The following is an 18,931-nucleotide window of genomic DNA, read 5'->3' as shown; positions in this document are numbered from 1 at the left end:
CACCCCTGCCCACAGGGGCTTCCCATGCCGGAAGGCAGCCGCCCTTGGACCTGAACATTAGAAAACAGGTATTATAATGAAGGTGGCACAGGGCATGGTGGCCCCCAGAAGAGGAGGTGGCTAACTAGCCATGGTGTCCAGTGTATTCTGGTTGTGAGGGAAGGCCAGGAGAGTCTCACAAGCCATACTTGGAAGGAGGGAGTGTGTGAGTTTGCAAGCTGCAGGAAGGCTTTCTCAGTAGAGTCCAGATGGCCTCTGAAACCTGGCCCGTGAGGGTCGAGTGCCTTTGTCTGCTGGGTTACTAGGAGACATGGGCCAGGCCCCAAAGTTCTCCATTGCCATAAAGGGCTTGGACATTATCCTGAGGGTACTGGGGAGCCATGGAAGGTTCTTGAGCAGAGAAGACTGAAAGGAACTGACACTGTGTGTAGACAGGAAGGAAGTATAATGATAATAACCATTAGCACATCTTTAGTGCCAGGCACTGCCCAGCAACTGAGGGGGGGGGGCGGTGATTCTGGAATAATGCCAAGCTTCACACCTCCAAAGATATCTCAGAAGATGCAGAGCTTTCAAATCGCAAGACTTGAGTTCGAATCCCATCTCCGTCACCTAAGAGCTGGGTGCCTGCATGAGCTTCCAATGGTTCCTGTAACAAAGTACCATAAATTTCATAGCTTAAGACAATACAAGTTTAGGGACGCCTGGGTGGCTCAATGGGCTAAGCGTCTGCCTTTGGTTCAGGTCAAGATCTCAGGGTCCTGGGATCGAGTCCTGCATCAGGCTCCTTGCTCAGCAGGAAGCCTGCTTCTCCCTCTGTGCCTCCCCCTGCTTGCGCTCTCTCTCTGTCAAATAAATAAAATCTTTATTTAAAAAATCCTTAATTTAATCATGATGTGCAGTCATTTTTGCTACGTAAGGTACCCTAGCCACATGTCCTGGAGATGAAGGTGTAGACATTCTGGGGACCACTGTGTTGTCCCCCAGTATCCCTGGGTAGGAGGCTTCAGTTTCTTCAATCTGTACAATGGAGCACGTAATATTGTTCTGGGGATGGACTTCTCGGTGGTAATAAGAAAACCACAGGCCCAAGATGGAGTCACTGATGTGAAGGGCCCCACTCACCAAACCAGGACTTAAGACCTAACCTAAGAGCAGTTTCAGCCTCCCTGCCCCCTGCCCCGCCCCCCCCCCCCCCCAGATAGTAACATTTTACTAGTCCACCTGGAATTTCCTGGTTAGCACTAGGAAATGCACTGAGAGACCCTTCCATTCCCCTTAGGAGGGCAACCTCGCCTAACACAGTGCATTCTTTGCTAATAATTTTTTTTCTGCTTCCTATCTACCTTTAAAAACCTTTCCCTTTTAATAGCTTGACAGAACTCCCTCTGCTTGGTAGGTGGGATGCTGCCCGATTCTTCAATCTCCTAATAAAGCCAATTTGATCTTTAAAATGTACTCGGTTAAATTTTTGCGATTTGGGGTGCCTGGGTGGCTCAGTGGGTTAAGTGTCTGCCTTTGGCTCAGGTCATGATCCTGGAGTCCTGGGATCAAGCCCCACCTTGGGCTCCCTGCCCAGCAGGAGCCTGCTTCTCCCTCTGCCTATTGCTCCCCCTGCTTGTGTGCTCTCTCTCTCTGTGAAAGAAAGAAAGAAAGAAAGAAAGAAAGAAAGAAAGAAAGAAAGAAAGAAAGAAAGAAAGAAAGAAAAGAAAGAAAGAAAGAAAAGAAAGAAAGAAAGAAAGAAAGAAAGAAAGAAAGAAAGAAAGAAAGAAAGAAAAAGTCTTTTAAAAAGAACTGCCCTGCTGGAGTGAAACTACCAAGTTCCCACCCTGCCCCAGTCAAATGCCTCTCCTCCCTGTCTCCTCTCCTCCCTGTCCCCTCCTCTGGGTCAGAGTGGCACCTGTTCCAGCCGGTGGCTCAGCATCTTCCTCCTGAATCCTTCCTTCACTCGGTAGACGTTCCCCTGACGTCCCTGGGATCCCAGGCACGAATCGGATCCAGCCCCTGCATGCCAGGGGCTCCCTGTGCACACCGAGCCCTAAAGGAGCACCACGGGGGACGACCCAGTGCTAACTGGTGCCCACTCTGCCCCGGCACCTTGCCCCAACCTTGGCTGCACCTGTCTGATTCCTACTCCTCTCTCAAAGATGCTACCCTCCAGGTGACCCAAGGCAAGACTTTTCCACACTCCTGAGCTCAGTAGCCACCCCCCTGCATTGGCTCAGAAGCTAGGTTTACTGGTGTTGCCATGGTGGCTGTAGGCCGTCCTTAGGACATCTGTGAGAGGACCTCGAGCCTGGTGGGCGACTTTCAATTCGGAAATAGGCCCCTCCCTGGGCTATTCCGGATCCTTCCGGAAACGTGTGCTTGCTAGCCAGGTTCTGCCCAGGGGAAGAGGCTGCACATGGCCTTCCTCCGGGTGAGATGGTAACTTCCCTTGCGCGTGCAGGAAACTGCTTCTGGTTCACGGTGGGGACCGTTTTTCCCAGAGAGGGGGAGCTGCCCACGCAGTGATCTCTGTTTTCTCACCTGTCAAAGCAAGGAGCATAAGGACGCCCCCGTCACATGCTTGCGAGGGTGCAGGAGGGAGCCCTGGGAGTGTTAACATTGTCGGGTCCTCCGAGGCATGGTCAGGATTTCCGAGAAGTTGCCCTGCTCCGCAGACTAGATACCTGGGGTTCAGAGCATCTTGCTGTGTTACCCGGTCCTCCTCTGAGAAGCAAGTGCTGCAACGGTGTTAGCTCCGCGAGGGATTTATTGGGGAGCGATGCCAGTGAAAGAGAAAGGAGAGAGGGAGCAGGGCTGGGCCAGGAAGTGGGTGGGACACCTGTGGAAGAAGAGGGGGAAGGGAGGTGTGGGTAGGAAGAGCTCCAGACAGCGCAGCCCTGAGAAATCTCAGCCAGCCCACAGCGGAGGTGAATTGCAAGGATTTCGTGTCAGAGATCCATAGAAACGGAAAGTAGGCTGGTGGTTACCAGGGGCTGGAGGGAGGGGTGGATGGGGAGTGATTGCTTAATCGCTTCTCTTTGGGGTGGTGACAATGTCTTGGAAGCAGATAGAGGATGGGCGGTTGCACAACAGTGTGACTGTACTAAATGCCTCTGATTGTACCACTTAAAATGGTTAAAGCGGTGAATTTTGTGGTGTGTGAATTTTACTTCAATTAAAAAAGAAAAAGAGGGGCACCTGGGTGGCTCAGTGGGTGAAGCGTCTCACTTGATTTCAGCTCTGGTGGTGATCTCAGCTTCATGAGATGGAAGGGACTCTGCTTCTCTCCCTCTTTGGCTCCCTCTGCCCCTGCCCCCACGGCTTGCATGTGCGTGCGCTCGGGTGTGCTCGCTCTCTCTAAAAATGAATAAAATCTTTAAAAAAAAAGGGGGGGGTCGCCTTGATCAGTTAAACCTTCAGCTTGGGTCATGATCCTGGAGTCCTGGGATGGAGTCCCAGTCTGGCTCCCTGCTCAGCTGGGAGCCTGCTTCTCCCTCACCCTCTGCCACTCCCCCTGCTCATGCTCTCTCTCGCTCTCTCTCCCTCTCACATAAATAAATAATTTAAATAAATAAATTTAAATTTAAATAAATAAATTTTAAAAAATAGGAAAAGATTGCCATTGGAGAAGCCACATTAGGTGGGAATGGCCAGGCCCTAGTACTCCCTCTCCCCCTGCCCCACCCCCACCTGTGATGCTTAGTCATGGTTGGGGGCTGCCAGAAAAGAACACGACCTTGATCCAAACAAAATAGTGGTTACAGGGGGCACCCGGGTGGCTCAGTGGTTAAGCGTCTGCCTTTGGCTCAGGGCGTGATCCTGGATCCCTGAGATCAAGCCCCGCATCAGGCTCTTCTGCTATGAGCCTGCTTCTTCCTCTCCCACTCCCCCTGCTTGTGTTCCCTCTCTTGCTGGCTGTCTCTCTGTCACATAAATAAATAAAATCTTAAAAAAAAAAATAGTGGTTACAGGTACTGCACCTGGGGGCTGTCCTCCAAAGGCACTTTTCACAGCTAAGTTCTTTCTTCAAGGGAGATCCACTTGGCTACCACGCTGGCCCAGTGTCACTCGGCTGCTGAATGGAGGAGCTGGGGCCACAGCACAGGTCTGCCTGATTCTAAAATGTGGTTCTTTCCCATTCTTTCATTCTCCTTAAATCTCCCATCCCACCATCACCTTCTCTTTCCCAGTGCACGCACATGGTACGTATCTCCCTGTTGTAGATCTTCTTTAAGGTCTCTCAGTAAGGTTTTACAGATTTTTCTCAAAGAAGTTTTGTGTATCTTTTGTTAGATTTATTCCCCCTTGCCGGGTATTTATAAATACTATTTTAAGTCTTATTGATTTAATTTTTATTTTAGAACTTTGTTCATCGTACAGAAAATGGGTAACATAGCCGATCTGAACCAGCTGTCCTGTGTGCAAGGTTTACCTTTGCCTGGTGTCTGGGGACCTGGCTGTGGAACTCTTCGGAGTGGCTCACTGTGCCCGATTGTTTGTGCAAACCCTGTGGTTAATGGTGAATGCCTGCTTTCCCTCTGGGAGTCTGGAATTCTGGTGCATGCTAGGCAGACGGTGTCTGTGTGATCAGTCATCAATAAAAACCTTGGGTGCTTGAGTTTCTAATGGGCTCCCTCGGGCACAAACATCACACACATTTTGCTGCATTTTTTAAAAAGATTTTATTTATTTATTTGACACAGAGAGAGAGAGAGGAGCACAAGCAGGGGGAGTCACAGGCAGAGGGAGAAGCAGGCTCCCCGCCGAGCTGGGAGCCCGATGAGGGACTCAATCCCCGGACCCTAGGATCATGACCTGAGTCCAAGTCAGATGCTTAACTGACTGAGCCACGCAGGTTCCCCATCTTTCTTTTCAATTCTTACACTTTTTTTTTTCTTTTTCTTGCCTTACTGCACGGGCTATGTCTTCAGAACAGCACTGAATGTCGTGGTAAGGGGACATCCCTGTCTTGTTCCTGATTTCAAATAAAAAGCTTTCAGGGTTTCACCATTAACCTGAATTTTCTTTAGATTGTTTTTATTGTGGTAAAACATAACACAACATAAATGTTGCCCTTTTAACCAATTTCAGGTGTAAATTCAGTGGCATGAAGTACATTCACACTGTTGTGCAACCATCACCACCGTCCAACCCCTGAACTTTCTCATCATCTCAAACAGAAACTTTTTACCCATTAACTAATAACTCCCCCCTTCCCCTCCCTCCAGCCCCTGGCAGCCCCGTCCCACTTTCTATCGCTATAAATTCAACTCTTCCAGGTACCTCACGTTAGTGGAATCATACAATATTTTTAAGTGTGAGTGTCTGGCTTATTTCACTTTCAAAATGTTTTCAGGTTCATCTATGTTGTAGCCTGTGTCACAATTTCCTTTCTACGTTTTGTTTATTCATTTATCAGTTGTAGATGTTTGGGTTAGTTCCACTTTTTGGCTATTACGAGTAATGCTGTGATAAACAATCATGTGCATGTTTTTCTTTCTCTCTCTCTCTTTCTTTCTTTCAGATCGTATTTATTTATTTTAGAGACAGAGCACGAATGTGGGGAGGAGCAGAGGGAGAGGGAGAAAGCAGGCTCCTATCTGAGCAGGGAGCCCGATGTGGGGCTTGGCCCCGGGGCCCCGAGATCATGACCTGAGCTGAAGGCAGATGCTTAACCAACTAAGCCACCCAGGCGCCCCTCTTTCTTTCTTTTTTTAATAGAGAGAGAGAGAGAGACAGAGCACGGGAGAGAGAGAACCCCAAGCAGGCTCCATGCCCAGAGAAGAACCCGACATGGGGCTCAATGTCAGGACACTGAGATCATGACCCAAGCCAAAATCAAGATCAGACGCTTAACCAACTGAGCCACCCAGGCGCCCCCTCCCTTTTTTTTAAAGATTTTATTTTTAAATAATCTCTACCGCCAACCCCGAGATCACAGCCCTGAGATCAAGAGTCGCACGCTCCACTCACTGAGTCAACCAGGCACCCCGACTTACAAGGATTCTTCATATATTCTAGATTACAAACTTTTATCGGATATATGATTTGCAAAAATGTTCTCCCATCCCATGGGTAACAGCCCTCTTCTGAGGGCCTCTCTGTTCTTCAGGGTCAGGTTTCTTTCATTGTTCTTTGTTTAATCATTCATTAAATCTTTTTTTTTTATAATTTCTATCTCAGCGATGGATTTTTTTTTTTAAAGATTTTATTTATTTATTTGACAGAGACAGCCAGCCTGCTGTGCCACCCAGGCGCCCCAATCATTCATTAAATCTTTATCAAATGTGGGGCACCTGGGTAGCGCAGTCGTTAAAGCGTCTGCCTTCGGCTCAGGGCGTGATCCCGGCGTTCCGGGATCGAGTCCCACATCGGGCTCCTCCGCTGGGAGCCTGCTTCTTCCTCTCTCACTCGCCTGCTGTGTTCCCTCTCTCGCTGGCTGTCTCTCTGTCACATAAATAAATAAAAAAAAAAATCTTTAAAAAAAAAAAATCTTTATCAAATGCCAGCGATGTGCCAGGCACGGCCCTTGACGTTGGAAACTCAGCCGTGAGCTAAGCAAGGGTCCCTGCCCTCCTAGAGCTTCTGCTCTAGCTGGGGAGAAGGACAGTGAACAAACAAAGAGACGTATAACGTCAGGCAGGGGTTGGTGTGACGCAATGCCGGTGTAGGCGGGCGAGCCGTGCAGTGGCTCAGGGCCTCACATTGGTTTCGTGCACCGCTCTTACCACCTTGAAATTCTTAGCCATTTTTGAACAAGTGCTTTGCATTTTCATTTTGCTCTGGGACCCACAAATGTAGCTGGTCCTGGGGCTATGAGGCAATAGAGCAGGGCAAGGGGATGACTGGGGTAGTTGGGTTCCTCCAGCCAGGGCCCTTAGGGAAGGTCCCCTTGGGGAAGTGACAGATGAGCAAACACCTAAGCTGGGTGAGAGAGGGAGCCCCGCGGATAGTTGTAGGAGGCAGATTTCCTAGCAGAGAGGACAGCAGGGAAAGGCCTTGCTTCCAGCAAGGAGGCCGGTGGGGTTGTAACGGAGTGAGCAATTCAGAGTAGTTAATAATTAAGACCAGAGGAATAGGGCGCTTGTGTGGCTCTGTCGTTCAGGCTTCAAATAAATAAAATCTTTTTTTTAAGATTTTTTAAAATTTATTTTATTTGAGAGAGAGAGTGAGTGAGAGAGAAAGAGCACACAAGCAGGGGCAGAGGAGAGGGAGAAGCAGACTCCCCGCTGAGCCAGGAGCCCAATGTGGGGCTCCACTGCAGGACCCCAGGATCATGACCTGAGCCGAAGGCAGACGTTTAACTGACTGAGCTACCAGGCGCCCCAATAAATAAAATTAAAAAAAAAAAAAAGATCAGAGAAATAATGGGGAGGCACTGCAAGGATGTTGGATTTTTTTAAATAAAGATTTTATTTATGCATTTGAGAGAGAGAGAGAGCATGAGAGAAGGAGCATGAGCAGGGGGAGGGGCAGAGGGAGAGGGAGAGAGAGAAGCAGACTCCCCGCTGAGCAGGGAGCCCGATGTGGGACTCAATGCCAGGACCCCGGGATCATGACCTGAGCCGAAGGCAGACGCTTCACCGACTGAGGCACCCAGGCGCCCAGGATGTCGGATTTCAATCCGGGTGCCTATCTATTAACTCTATGGGCATAAAACAATAAGAATTTGTTGTCTCACACTGTTTCTGTGGGCCCAGAATTCAGGAGCAGCTTAGCTGGCTGGCTCTGGCTTGGGGTTGCTCTTCAGGTCACAATCAAGGTGTCGACTGGGGCACAGCGTGGAGAAAGGAAGATCCTTTCCGGGGTGGCTCACTCACGTGACACTCCAGCCCTTGGCAGGAAGCCTCAGTTCCTCTCCGGCTGTTGGCACAAAGCTTTGGTTCCTTGCCACATGGCCTTCTCCATAAGGTGGCCTTGACGACCTCTCAGAATGGCTCTGAGTTCCCCCAGAGGAGCGATCCCAGATAACAAGGATGGAAGCCATCGTGTCCTTGGTGAGCTGGCCTTGGACATGCCATCATGTTTGCACTATCCTTCACATGGCACCAGCTCAGCCCTACTCAGTGTGGAAGGACATGCACAAGGTTGTGAAGTCTCGGCGGGGAGATGGTCACTGGGGGTCATCTTGGAGGCTGACCCCCAGGGTGTGAATTCATTGCAGAACTTTGAACATGATGGTGATGATACGGATACAGTCGTGTGTACATATGTGTATACATAGGCGTACGTGTGTACGTATGTGTATACATAGGTGTACACCTAACATACGGTCTATAATAATACCTATATTTTATTCTATTATTACATATATTTGGTCATTACACAAGTCATACATGAAAACAGAGAGACAACTTCCCCCACAACCATTTATTTTTTCCCAACTTTATTGGGGTATGATTCACAAACAAAAATTGCATATATTTGAAGTATACAGTAGGGACGCCTGGGTGGCTCAGTCCGTTAAACGTCAGCCTTCAGCTCAGGTCATGATCCCAGGGTCCTGGGATCGAGCCCCACATCGGGCTCCTTGCTCAGCAGGGAGCCTGCTTCTCCCTCTTCCTCTGACACTCTGCCTGCTTGTGCTCTCTCCCTCTCTCTTTCTCTGACAGATAAATAAATAAATCTTAAAAAAATGTACAGTATAATGGCTCAATATATGTTTACAGTGTGAAATGATCACCACAGTCAAGCTCATTAACGCCTCCCTCACCTCACACTTACCCTTTCTCTGTGTGTGTGTGTTACATTCTACTCGCTTAGCAAACTTCAAGTATACAAGACAGTATTGTTAACTCTAGTCATTCACTCATCTCGTAACTGTAAGTTTGTACCCTTTGTCCAACATCTCCCCTTCCCTCCCCAACCCCTGGGAATCAACTTCCCACTCTCCGCTTCTAGGAATTCAACTTTTTTTAGATTCCACATACACATGAGGTCGTACAGTACTTGTTTTTCCGTGTCTGTCTTATCTCATTCAGCAGCATGCCCTCCAGTTTCTTCCATATAGTTGCAAAAGTTTCTTCCTCACAGCTGAATAATACTCCATCATATATATATACCCAACATTTTCTTTTGTCATCGATCCATCGACAGACACTCAGGGTGGTTTCCACGTCTTGGCTGTTGTGAATAATGCTGCAATAAACACGACAGTGCAGATATCTCTTGGCAATAGTGAGCATTTTCTTTGGATATATATCCAGAAATGGGATTGCTGGATGATATGGCATTTCTATTTCTGATTTCTTACGGAGCCCCCATACCGTTTTCCATAGCGGCTACACCAACTTACATTCCCATCAGCAGACACAAGGGTCCCCTTTTCTCCACATCCTGGTCCCCAATCATGTAATTTATATATACATATAAGTAGATATCCCTTTCCCCTCAAAATCTGGTCATCCTGAATTTACGGTCTTGTAACAAGTTTTGGGAGCTACTAAACCCACACACAACGTCCCTCCAGCATGTGAATGTGTGGTCTGAAGAAGCCACCTGCAAAGGTGTTCTCTAAGGCCTGCTTCTCAAACATTCCGGAGCATTCCAACCAGTGGTCTAGGTGTGATTCTGATTTTGGAGTCCTGGGATGTGGCCCAGCATTCTCCATTCCCACCGAGGACCCATGTGATCCTGCTTGAAGCTGCCTGTACACAGGCCACATTTGGGCTGTACTGTGCTAAAATGGTTAATTATTAACTACTCAACTGGGCTTTCTGGAGGCTGAGGCTTGCAATCTATGTTTTCACTACATTCCCCAGGTGATTATTTCTCTCTCTTTCAGTAGTAAAATACACTTAACATCAAATTTACCCTTTGAACCATTTTGAAGTGTACAATTCAAGGGCTTTACGTACATGCACAATGTTCCGCAGCTTCACCATTCTCTAGTTCCAGAACCTCGTCATCCAAAAAGGAAACCCCATACCTATTATTAGTCTCTCCCCAGTCTCCTCTCCACCTGCCCCCCACCTCCAGCCCCTGGCAATCATGAGTCTGCTTTCCATGTCTATGGATTTACTTATTCTGGAAATTTCATAAAAAAGGAATCATAAAAAGGGGGGGCTCAGTCAGTTAAGCGTCCAACTCTTGATTTCTGCTCAGGTCATGATCCCAGGGTCATGAGATCGAGCCCCGAGTGGAGCTCCATGCTCACTGGGGAGTCAGCCTGAGATTTGCTCCTTCTGCCCTGCCCCCCCCATGCACACTCTCTCTAAAATAAATAAATCTTTAAAAAAAAGAAAAAAGAAATGGAATCATTCCATATGTGAGTTTTCGTGCTCTGGCTCCTTTCACCTGGCACGTTTGCAAGGTCCCTCTATGTTGTTATAGTCCGAGCTTCATTCCATATCGGGGTGCCTCTTACGATGCCGTCTGAGATTGAGAAGCTGCTGGATTCTATCTGGCCGCCGTAGCCCAGAGTTTGAGAGTAAACCTCTGTGTCTGATGGACTGTTCAATCCCCTCCGTCAGCGTCACTTTTCTTGTCTGTACGATTGGGGTCATAACAGCCCTTCCGCCTCGGGACTATCTGCAAAGTCACTGGCCTGTGCTAAGAGCTCAGCAACTGTTAGGCGTTGTTGTCCCATTCGGTGGATTTGCGGTAAGTGATCTGACCAATCTTCTATTGTTGGACATTAAGGCTTTTTCTATTTCCCTGTGTTTTAAACAACACCGAGGCAAACAGCTTTATATATAATATCTCGACAGTTGTCAGTTATTTCCTTCGAATAAAACCCTGAAAGTGGAAATTTTTTTTCAAGATTTTATTTATTTATTTGAGAGACAGTGAGAGAGAGAGGGAGAGAGAGCATGAGCCAGGGGAGGGGCACAGAAGCTGACTCCCTGCTGAGCAAGGAGCCTGAGGTTGGACTCTGGGATCCCAACTGAGCCACCAGGCGATTGGCAGGTCAAATTTTTATTCATATTATGAAATCTTTTGACGCATAGAAAAACAACAGAAAGTGAATATAGTGAACTCATGATTTCCACCTCTGGGCTTACCAAAAAAAAAAAAAAAGAAAAGAAAAGAAAAGGACAAATATCAGTGTCCGGTGTGGCTTCCTGACTGCATTCCTTCCGCCCCACCTGCAGGGGTCACCGGTAGGACTTCGCCCCTCCTTTTGTCATCCCCGTGCACGTTTATACACATTTAAAACACGCATCCACACACAACCCTTGTTTTACGTGTTTTAAAACGTCCCACACTCAACTCTGCAGACTTCCGCAACTAGCAACAAGCTTTGGGGTCGTCCGGGTCGATGTACGGAGCGCTGGCTCCCTTCCACTGCTGTGTGGTGTTCCCCTGTATGAATACGTCACGATCCATTTATCCGTTCTCCATGTGCCGGCCCCCAAGCCGTCTCCCGTTTTTTACCACTACAAACACTTTTGGGAGCTTATCTTTTTGCTCACATGTGCGATGTTTCTTTAGGGTGTACGTAAGGACTGTACTTCTGAGATTCAGACATGCCGATAGGACTTGGCCAGAGAGCTAAGTTTTTAGAGTCCTGCGTGCTTGCTGGCCGCAGCTCTCCTCTGGAGCTATGGCCATCCTTCCTGGGGGGCGGGAGGGGTACCTCGGTTGGGGGGAGCCGTCTCAGAGCTGGGGGCAGTCCCAGACGGGGAAGGAACAGCATAAACAGAGATGGGCGGCGGTGGGGGGGGGGGAGGCTGGAAGCACCGAGAGAAGTTAAGCACCTAGGAGGATGTTAAGGAGAAACCCTCAGAGGGGTACCAGTGCGGTCCTCGTTTTACAAACACGAACCTGAGGGCCAGAGAGGGAAAGCCACTTCCCCAACGTCCCAGAGTGACGGGGAAACCGTCCTCGTCATCCTCACTGGCTGGTCATCCACACATTCGTTCATTCACTAGACATTAAGGAGGCACCTACTCCGTGCCAGGCATTGTTCTAAGCGCACAAGACACACCGCAGCGAGCAAAACAAAGACCGCCCGCTCCAAGCGCGGGGCTTGCTATTCTGGGCGTAATTATGATGAATTGCTAATTATGTATGCCTCCAGGGCTGGAGCAGGTTGGTGAGGGGGCTGCCCCATGGGAGGCTTCTCCAAAGGCCCCGCTTCTCAGGCTCCTCCTTTCCGACCCTTTCACCCACAGAGCTCTGGTGAGTGCTCCCGAAACTAACCGGGGTACTCGGGCCGGAGAAGGGGCTCTAGCACAGAGGGAGAGCGAGGCGTCCTTTGTAGCCGGGCAGGGCTGTCAATAAACTTTTGTCGCCTCGGCAACCGCAGGCCGGGCGGGGTCGACCGAGACGCCCGCGCACCCACCCTCGCGCCCGCCCCAGCTTTCTCCCCGCGGTTCGCGAAGGTTTCAGCGGAGAAAGAGAATGGGCCAGTATGAGAGTCTATGGTGACGGGCGGAGGCCTTAGCCTATGGAAGGACGAGCCGTTCCAGGGCCAGCCAATCACACGCGGGCTATGGAGCCGGCGGAGCCCGCCCCCTTTCCACTTGGACCCGAATAACCTGACCCAAACCCGAGTTTAGCCTGGAGCCACGACGCTCTCGGCCAATGAAGGCGTCGACTCCGGGAGGTGGGCGGTGCAAGTCTCCATGGCAGCGGCAGAAGGACAGCGATGGGAGCCATTAGCCGCAGTCGGCGGCGCTTGGCAGTGGCGCGGGCGGAGCGGGGTTTCGTAAAGGCACGGACGGGAGGACTGGTGGGGAGGGGCCGAGTGGGACTCGGCCAATGGGAGCGGCGTGAGCGGCGCAGCCACTGAGGAGTGGCGGCGCCTTCGGCCAATGGGAGCTCCCCCTGGCCGCGGCGGGGCGGGCCCGGCGGCGCAGACGGGAGGCGCGGCGACCGTGTCTGACGAGAGCTGGAGCAGGCAGTGGGAGGTGGTGGCGGCGGCGGCGCGGGTGCCTGAGGAGGAGGAGGAGGAGGAGGAGAAGCGGGTGAGGGGCGGCGCGGGGCCCGACCTCTGAGCCCCCTCTCGGCCCCCAGCCCGCGCCGCCTTGGCTCCCGGTCGCCCCCAGCCCCGACTGTCCCCCGCCCCGCCCGGCCCCTCCTCGTGTCCAAGCGCCCACATCTCTCGGCCCTTCGGCGGGCCTCAGGCTGCTCCGGGCGCCCAGCCCCTTCCCTGTGCTTACTCACCCAGGTCCCTCCCCGCACTCCCGGGCCTGAGCGGACCCCTCGGGTCGCCTTCGGACTCTCCACTCCCCTCCCTGGACCTCAGGCCCTTGCCCTGCACTCTCACCCTGCCCTGCCAGGCCCCTGTCTGCTTCCCAGTGCCGCCCCGCGGACCTCAGCCCCCTGCCTGGACCCCAGGCTCGCTCCTCTCCGGACGCGCAGGACTTGCCCCTTCTCTGCCTCTCCAAGCCCGGCTGTGGACCCCTAGGTCCCCCTCCACCTCCTCAGGACCTGCCCTTGACCCCAGGTCTCCACTCTGGCTTTCGTGGGGTCATCCCTGGCCCCCAGGCCTTCCCGCAGCGCTCTGTGTCCAGCGGGCACCCCTGGCCCTTCTCCCTACCCCAGCTCCCCTCTGTGCAGTCTGTGTATTTTGTCTTTACCCACATGCCTCTCTGCAGCTTCCGCTCCGTCCCGGAGCCCTCTCTCAGCGCCCCGTCTTTATCCCCAGCCTTCCTGTCTTTTCTAGAACCCCTTTCCCCCCAGCTCTAGCTGCTGATCCCTCTTCGGCTCCCCCTTCCGTGCTGTCCCCCATGGACTCTCCCTGTAGCACCGCGGTGTGGATGCCCAGCAGGCCCTCCCTAGTCAGGGTTAGCGGTCTTGTTTTGTTTCCTTTTGCTAATACCCTTCTTTCTCTCCTTTTTATAGACTTGTTCTGCCTCTCCATATCATTCCTTTTCTCTCCCTCCTTCCCCGCTTTGTCCTCTGAGCCCCCCCTCCCCCAGAATCCTTGGAGAGGGAGCAGGTGCTGGGATCCCTCCTCTGCTCTCCCTCCCCTTACCCCCTCCAGGCTGCCTGGGGCTTCACCCAGAGCCTCCTGATGATTCCNNNGGGCTGCTTGGGGGGGGGGGGGGAGCGGGAGGGAGCTGGAGGCTGAGGCCAACAAGCGTGGGGGTGGGTGGAGGAACAGTCTGTCCTAGCGGGTGGGAAGCCTTGGATTTTTCCTTGGTGAGGGCTGGAGGTGGAAATGGGTTCCCCCTGACTCCCACCTCCTGCAGGGCTAAGCCTTTAGGGTTATCCCTGACTGCCAATTAATCAGCCTTCCCTGTGTCAGTAGGGACTGTGCGTGTGTGTGTGTGTGTGTGTGTGTGTATGTGTGTGCGCGCGCGTGTGTGGGTGCGTGGGAGCACGAGGGGATCTGCGTGTGAGTGTGTGGGTGTGCACAGCAGGTGGTCGTGTGCTCTTGGGGGATTGGTGTCTGTGCTCCAGAGCATGAAGATACCAACGACAATGACTGGCATTTCTTTGGGGGCTTCCCCACTGTCAGAACTACTTGTTGCATCCCGTCTTCACTGAGAGCCCTGTGAAGTCAGCATTGCTTTACTCGTTCACTTGTAGATGAGACTGGAGACCAAAAGGCTTGCCAAATCCTGTGCAGCTCAGAAGTGGCAGTCCCGGGGCACTGCCCCTGCCCCTACATTGTGCCCTCCACTCTGGGCCAGAGGCAGCATGGTCCGTGGGGCACCATGGGACCTGACAGAGTAACAGCCAGAGAGCTGTGTGAGAATGACGACCTTGCCACCAGCCTCGTCCTGGACCCCTACCTCGGCTTCCGCACCCATAAGATGAACGTCAGGTGAGGCGGCCTGGGACAGGGTGGACTGAGGGCTCCGGGACCCCTTCCCCTCCCTTCCTCCACGGCCCCCTGCAGCCCCAAGTGGGGGGTGGGGGCGGGGCCCGGGAAGGCCCGGAGGGAATAGGCCAAGGCCCTGGGACCCAGGCATGCCCTCTCCCCCAGCCCCGTGCCCCCCCTGCGGCGACAGCACCACCTGCGCTCAGCGCTGGAGGCCTTCCTGAGGCAGCGGGACCTGGAGGCTGCGTACCGGGCCCTGACGCTGGGAGGCTGGATGGCCCACTACTTCCAGAGCCGGGGCCCGCGGCAGGAGGCTGCCCTCAAGACCCACGTGAGGGTGCCCTTCCCTTCCCCCACCCTCAGCCCACGTGTCCTACCTGTCACCTCGGCCTGTCCTGGGTCCTCCACCCTGCCAGGCAGAACATCTGGAGCCCCAGGCTCCAGGCCCCTCTGCGAAGTGCCCCCCCCCTCCCGCCCTGAGTTTCTCTAACTTCCTAGCCATTGGGACCCTCTGAGACAAGGCTCAGAGAATCCTAGGAGAGGAGAGTTGGGGGCCCTCTGAGATGGAGTACAACCTCTTCATTTGGCAGATGAGGAAACTGAGACCCCAAGAGGGGAAGTGAGTCCCCCAAGACCACACAGCGAGTCAGTGGCAGAGCAGGACTAGGACCCTGGAGAGAGAGGGCCGAGGATGACCCTGCCCCAGCTCCTCACCCCGCCCACCCCCTCACCTCCCCCAGATCTATCGCTACCTCCGAGCCTTCCTGCCCGAAAGCGGCTTTACTATCCTGCCCTGTACACGCTATTCCATGGAGACAAATGGAGCCAAGATTGTGTCTACCAGAGCTTGGTAAGAGGGCGGAGCTCACAGACAAGGGCTCCCAAGGCTGCTGGGAGAGGAGACCCCTGCAGACCAGGGGAGAAGCCTCTGGTGCTGAGGCCAGGCCTAGCCCCACAGACCCTCTTTGCCTACAGCAGCCCCAATGGGGGATGAGAACCCCATGGGACCCCAGGGTTGCAGGGGCTGCTAGGAGGTACTGTTTGTGCCCAGGGGGCAGGAGGCACGGGCAGGAGCGCCGGTGCCAGTGGGGCCCCTGCTGCATAGCACATGCTGCTGGGTAAGGGACAGGACAGGGAGCAAGGTGGACCCTGCCGGCCGCTCATGGTGTAGACAGAAGGCAGGTGGTGGCCGAGTAAACACACAGGTACTGACCACAGTTCCTCGGTGCTTCAGGAGCCACGAGGGAATTTTGAGCATTCTTGGGAACCGGGCGGAAGCAGAGGCCCCACCAGAGGGTCTGCTGAAGCGTGGGGGGGGGGGCAGGTAGCAGCTTGCGGGGAGTTACTGGGGCTCATGGGGAGTGCAGGCAGAAGGACCACTTGTGCGAGGCCCAAGGGCAGTTGGGGCTGGAGGAGGGGTCCAGGGCAAGAGGACAGCAGGAGACATGCCTGGGTCCACGTGGTGTCCTGTCTGGACGCCATCCTGTCCTGGAGGATGCTGGATCCAGGAAGTGCCCCATGAAGGTGGGTGGATTGGAGAAATCTGGGAGGAGGACCACAGTGGCCAGCAATGGCTTGTGGGAGGCCTGGTGCCTCAGGCCCCAGAGGCCCCTGTCAGCAGAGATGGTTGTCGGAGGCACTGCTCACAGACCCACGGCCTGGCCTCTTGGCAGGAAGAAGAACGAGAAGCTGGAACTGCTGGTGGGCTGCATCGCGGAGCTGCGGGAGGCCGACGAGGGGCTGCTGAGGGCCGGCGAGAACGACTTTAGCATCATGTACTCCACCCGAAAGCGCAGTGCGCAGCTGTGGCTGGGCCCCGCCGCCTTCATAAACCATGGTGGGGGCAGGGGCAGGGCAGGTGGGGGGTGGTCCCCGCTCCCCTCTGCCCAGCCCTCCGCTCACCTAGTCTCTTCTCTCCCCCGCCCTCCCCTCAATGTTCCAGACTGCAAACCCAACTGCAAGGTGAGACTTGGACCCCCCACCAAGGAGCGGGCATGAGGGAACCGAGGGGGCCCCGGGGAGGCGCATTTGGGTCAGTGACTAGGCAGAAAGTGCCCAGAATCCCCCACCCCTGGCCACAACCCTGTTTGTGCCCACAGCTGTCTGAGTCAATGAGAAAAGTCTGGAAGGGGGGGCCTTGGCCAGAGTCATGGCTGTGACACTTGGAGGGGGGAGTGTGGTGATGGGGAGACAAAGTGCCCCTGCACCTGGAGCCCCAGGCCTGATGGGAGACGCACCCCAGCCATAGCAGGAGGCAGGGGGTGCCACCCGGGTAAGGCCAGAGAGTCCCCTAGAGCAGGAGGCTCAGAGGCAGGACTTCCAGGCAGAGGGGGTGAGCTGGGGAAGCAGCGCTCCGGGGGGGCCGCTGTCGCTGTGTGTTCTGTGTGTTGGAGCGTGGAGTTGCGAGAAAGGAGAGCTGTCCTGGGGAGGCCTCGGGTGCACATCCTGCCAAGCGTGGAGCCCCAAGGTGTGGCAGGGGATTCGGCGCTGGGGCTCCCGGGTTAGGACTGGGTTCAAGTGCTGGCTGCAGTGCCCCCAGCCGTGTTCACTCCTCTCCGATGGCCTCCTGCCACCGAGGTGAAGCGCACACCCTTGGTTCCTGTGTTGTGTGACTGCAGGCCCGTGACGCGGCTTTGCGGTGGGAAACATGCAGGGTAGGACGGAAAACAAGGCTCTGTAGTGAGGTGGGTGGCAGCCCCCTGAGGGCCTGGGAGCCGGGCACCTTGCGGAACAGGGAGGCTGCCCAGAAGCCAGAGCCAGAGCCAGGCGCTGAAGGAGGACCAGGATTTTCCTAGGTGTTGAAGGAAAACCAAGGCGTGTCAGGGCATCCCAGACAGGTGCGGCTCCGTGGCGGGCCGGGAGGCAGGCCCGGCATGCTAACTGTGGCCTCGCGTGCCACGGAGGAGCTCAGTCTGCCCTGTGGACGCTCCCGCTGGGTGAATAATGGGGCTGGGTTTTGAGATGGCCCTGGCAGCTGATGAACCAGCGGCTTGGCAGGAAGGAGAGGGACCAGAGGCTGGCGCGTGACCTCATGTGTGACCTGCTGCGTAACTGAGTGAGAGGTCGGCTCCAGCTAGAGGCTGAGGGAATGGAGAGGACAAGGACACAAGACCTTGTGCATGGAGGCTCTGGCCAGTTGGCCTGGGATCGGGCAGGCAGGCGGTGAGAGCCACCCCCAGGCATGTGTCAGGCTAGAGGGGTGGGACCAGTGGGAGTCCCACTCCTTTCAGAGGGGGAGCAGGGGGCAGGAGCGGCCCGCGGGGCAGCCATCCCAGACTGGGGCTGCAAAGTGGACAGGCACTGGGAAGGGAGCCGGCCAGGACCGGCAGAGCTTGGACCCGGCCGCCAGGGTGCAGGCTGGCAGGGAGTGGGGAGTGGGGAGTGGGTCGTGGCAGGTCAGAGGGGCCGAGGAAGAGCGCAGGAGGGGCAGCCAGTAGGCACTGCCAGCACTGCTGGGGGCCGGTTAGATCTTCATCCTGCAGGGAGGGGTGGAGGCCAGCAAATGGGGGGGAAGTCAGGGCGCCTGCGGAGGGCAGGCCCTGGAGGGGTGGCCCCCCCCAGGCTCTGGGCTCCCAGCCCCTGCCCGCCCCTGCCCCAGTCCCCATCCCTGGGAGTGCACTTGGCCAGGCGGGGTGGAGCCCCCCAGCCCCCAGGACAGGCCGCTGAGCAGCCTGGACCCCAGTTTGTGCCCGCAGATGGGAACGCGGCCTGCGTGAAGGTGCTCCGGGACATTGAGCCCGGGGATGAGGTGACCTGCTTCTACGGGGAGGGCTTCTTTGGTGAGAAGAATGAGCACTGTGAATGCTACACGTGTGAGAGGTGAGGCACCCGGGAGGGGTCTTGGGGCAGCGGGCAGCGGCAGGAGAGCCACTGCCTGGAACCCGGAAGTGCTTCCTCAGGGCCCGCTCCCTTCTGTCGTCTCCCTCCCGCTGCCCCCAGGAAAGGCGAGGGAGCCTTCCGCCTGCGGCCCAGGGAACCCCTGCCCCCTCGGCCCCTGGACAAGTACGAGCTCCGGGAGACCAAGAGGAGGCTGCAGCAGGGCCTGGTCGGCGGCCGGCAGGGACCGCTGGGCCCGAGGGCCTGTGCCCACCTCTCCCCGCTGCGCCGGGACCTGTTCTGTGGTGAGCCCCCCAGGCCGCCCCCTCTTCTGTTCGCCTATCCTGCCACCTCTTGCTCTCCCACCCGTTGGGCCCCCTGCCAGAGGCCTGCTCACGCTCCTTTCTCTCC

General features: G+C 54.7%; 1 protein-coding gene and 1 long non-coding RNA gene across 3 annotated transcripts in view; one reads left to right on the top strand and one right to left on the bottom strand.

The window, feature by feature from the left end:
- Positions 1-428: 428 nt before the first annotated feature.
- On the bottom strand, positions 429-3,440 carry LOC103680262. The gene is made up of 2 exons (XR_573086.2): positions 2,530-3,440; positions 429-649 (listed from the first exon to the last, which is right to left on the bottom strand). It is a non-coding gene; the product is annotated as an uncharacterized LOC103680262 (long non-coding RNA).
- Positions 3,441-12,775: 9,335 nt separating this feature from the next.
- KMT5C (lysine methyltransferase 5C) overlaps positions 12,776-18,931 on the top strand; it is a 7,391-nt gene continuing 1,235 nt past the window's right edge. Inside the window, exons 1-8 of one of the 2 annotated variants that reach the window (XM_040633809.1) lie at positions 12,776-12,899; positions 14,470-14,707; positions 14,870-15,035; positions 15,445-15,554; positions 16,378-16,541; positions 16,647-16,666; positions 18,387-18,523; positions 18,644-18,825. In XM_040633809.1, coding sequence (XP_040489743.1) covers positions 14,598-14,707; positions 14,870-15,035; positions 15,445-15,554; positions 16,378-16,541; positions 16,647-16,666; positions 18,387-18,523; positions 18,644-18,825 — 889 coding nt within the window. In that variant the 5' untranslated portion in view covers positions 12,776-12,899; positions 14,470-14,597. Of the gene's footprint in view, positions 13,722-14,469; positions 14,708-14,869; positions 15,036-15,444; positions 15,555-16,377; positions 16,542-16,646; positions 16,667-18,386; positions 18,524-18,643; positions 18,826-18,931 lie in introns of both variants that reach the window. The other variant, XM_040633808.1, reaches the window with a different exon arrangement.

Source organism: Ursus maritimus, unplaced genomic scaffold (genome assembly GCF_017311325.1).
Source record: "Ursus maritimus isolate PB19 unplaced genomic scaffold, ASM1731132v1 scaffold_19, whole genome shotgun sequence".
NCBI classification, from domain to species: domain Eukaryota; kingdom Metazoa; phylum Chordata; class Mammalia; order Carnivora; family Ursidae; genus Ursus; species Ursus maritimus.
This window is presented reverse-complemented; position numbering and strand designations above follow the sequence as displayed.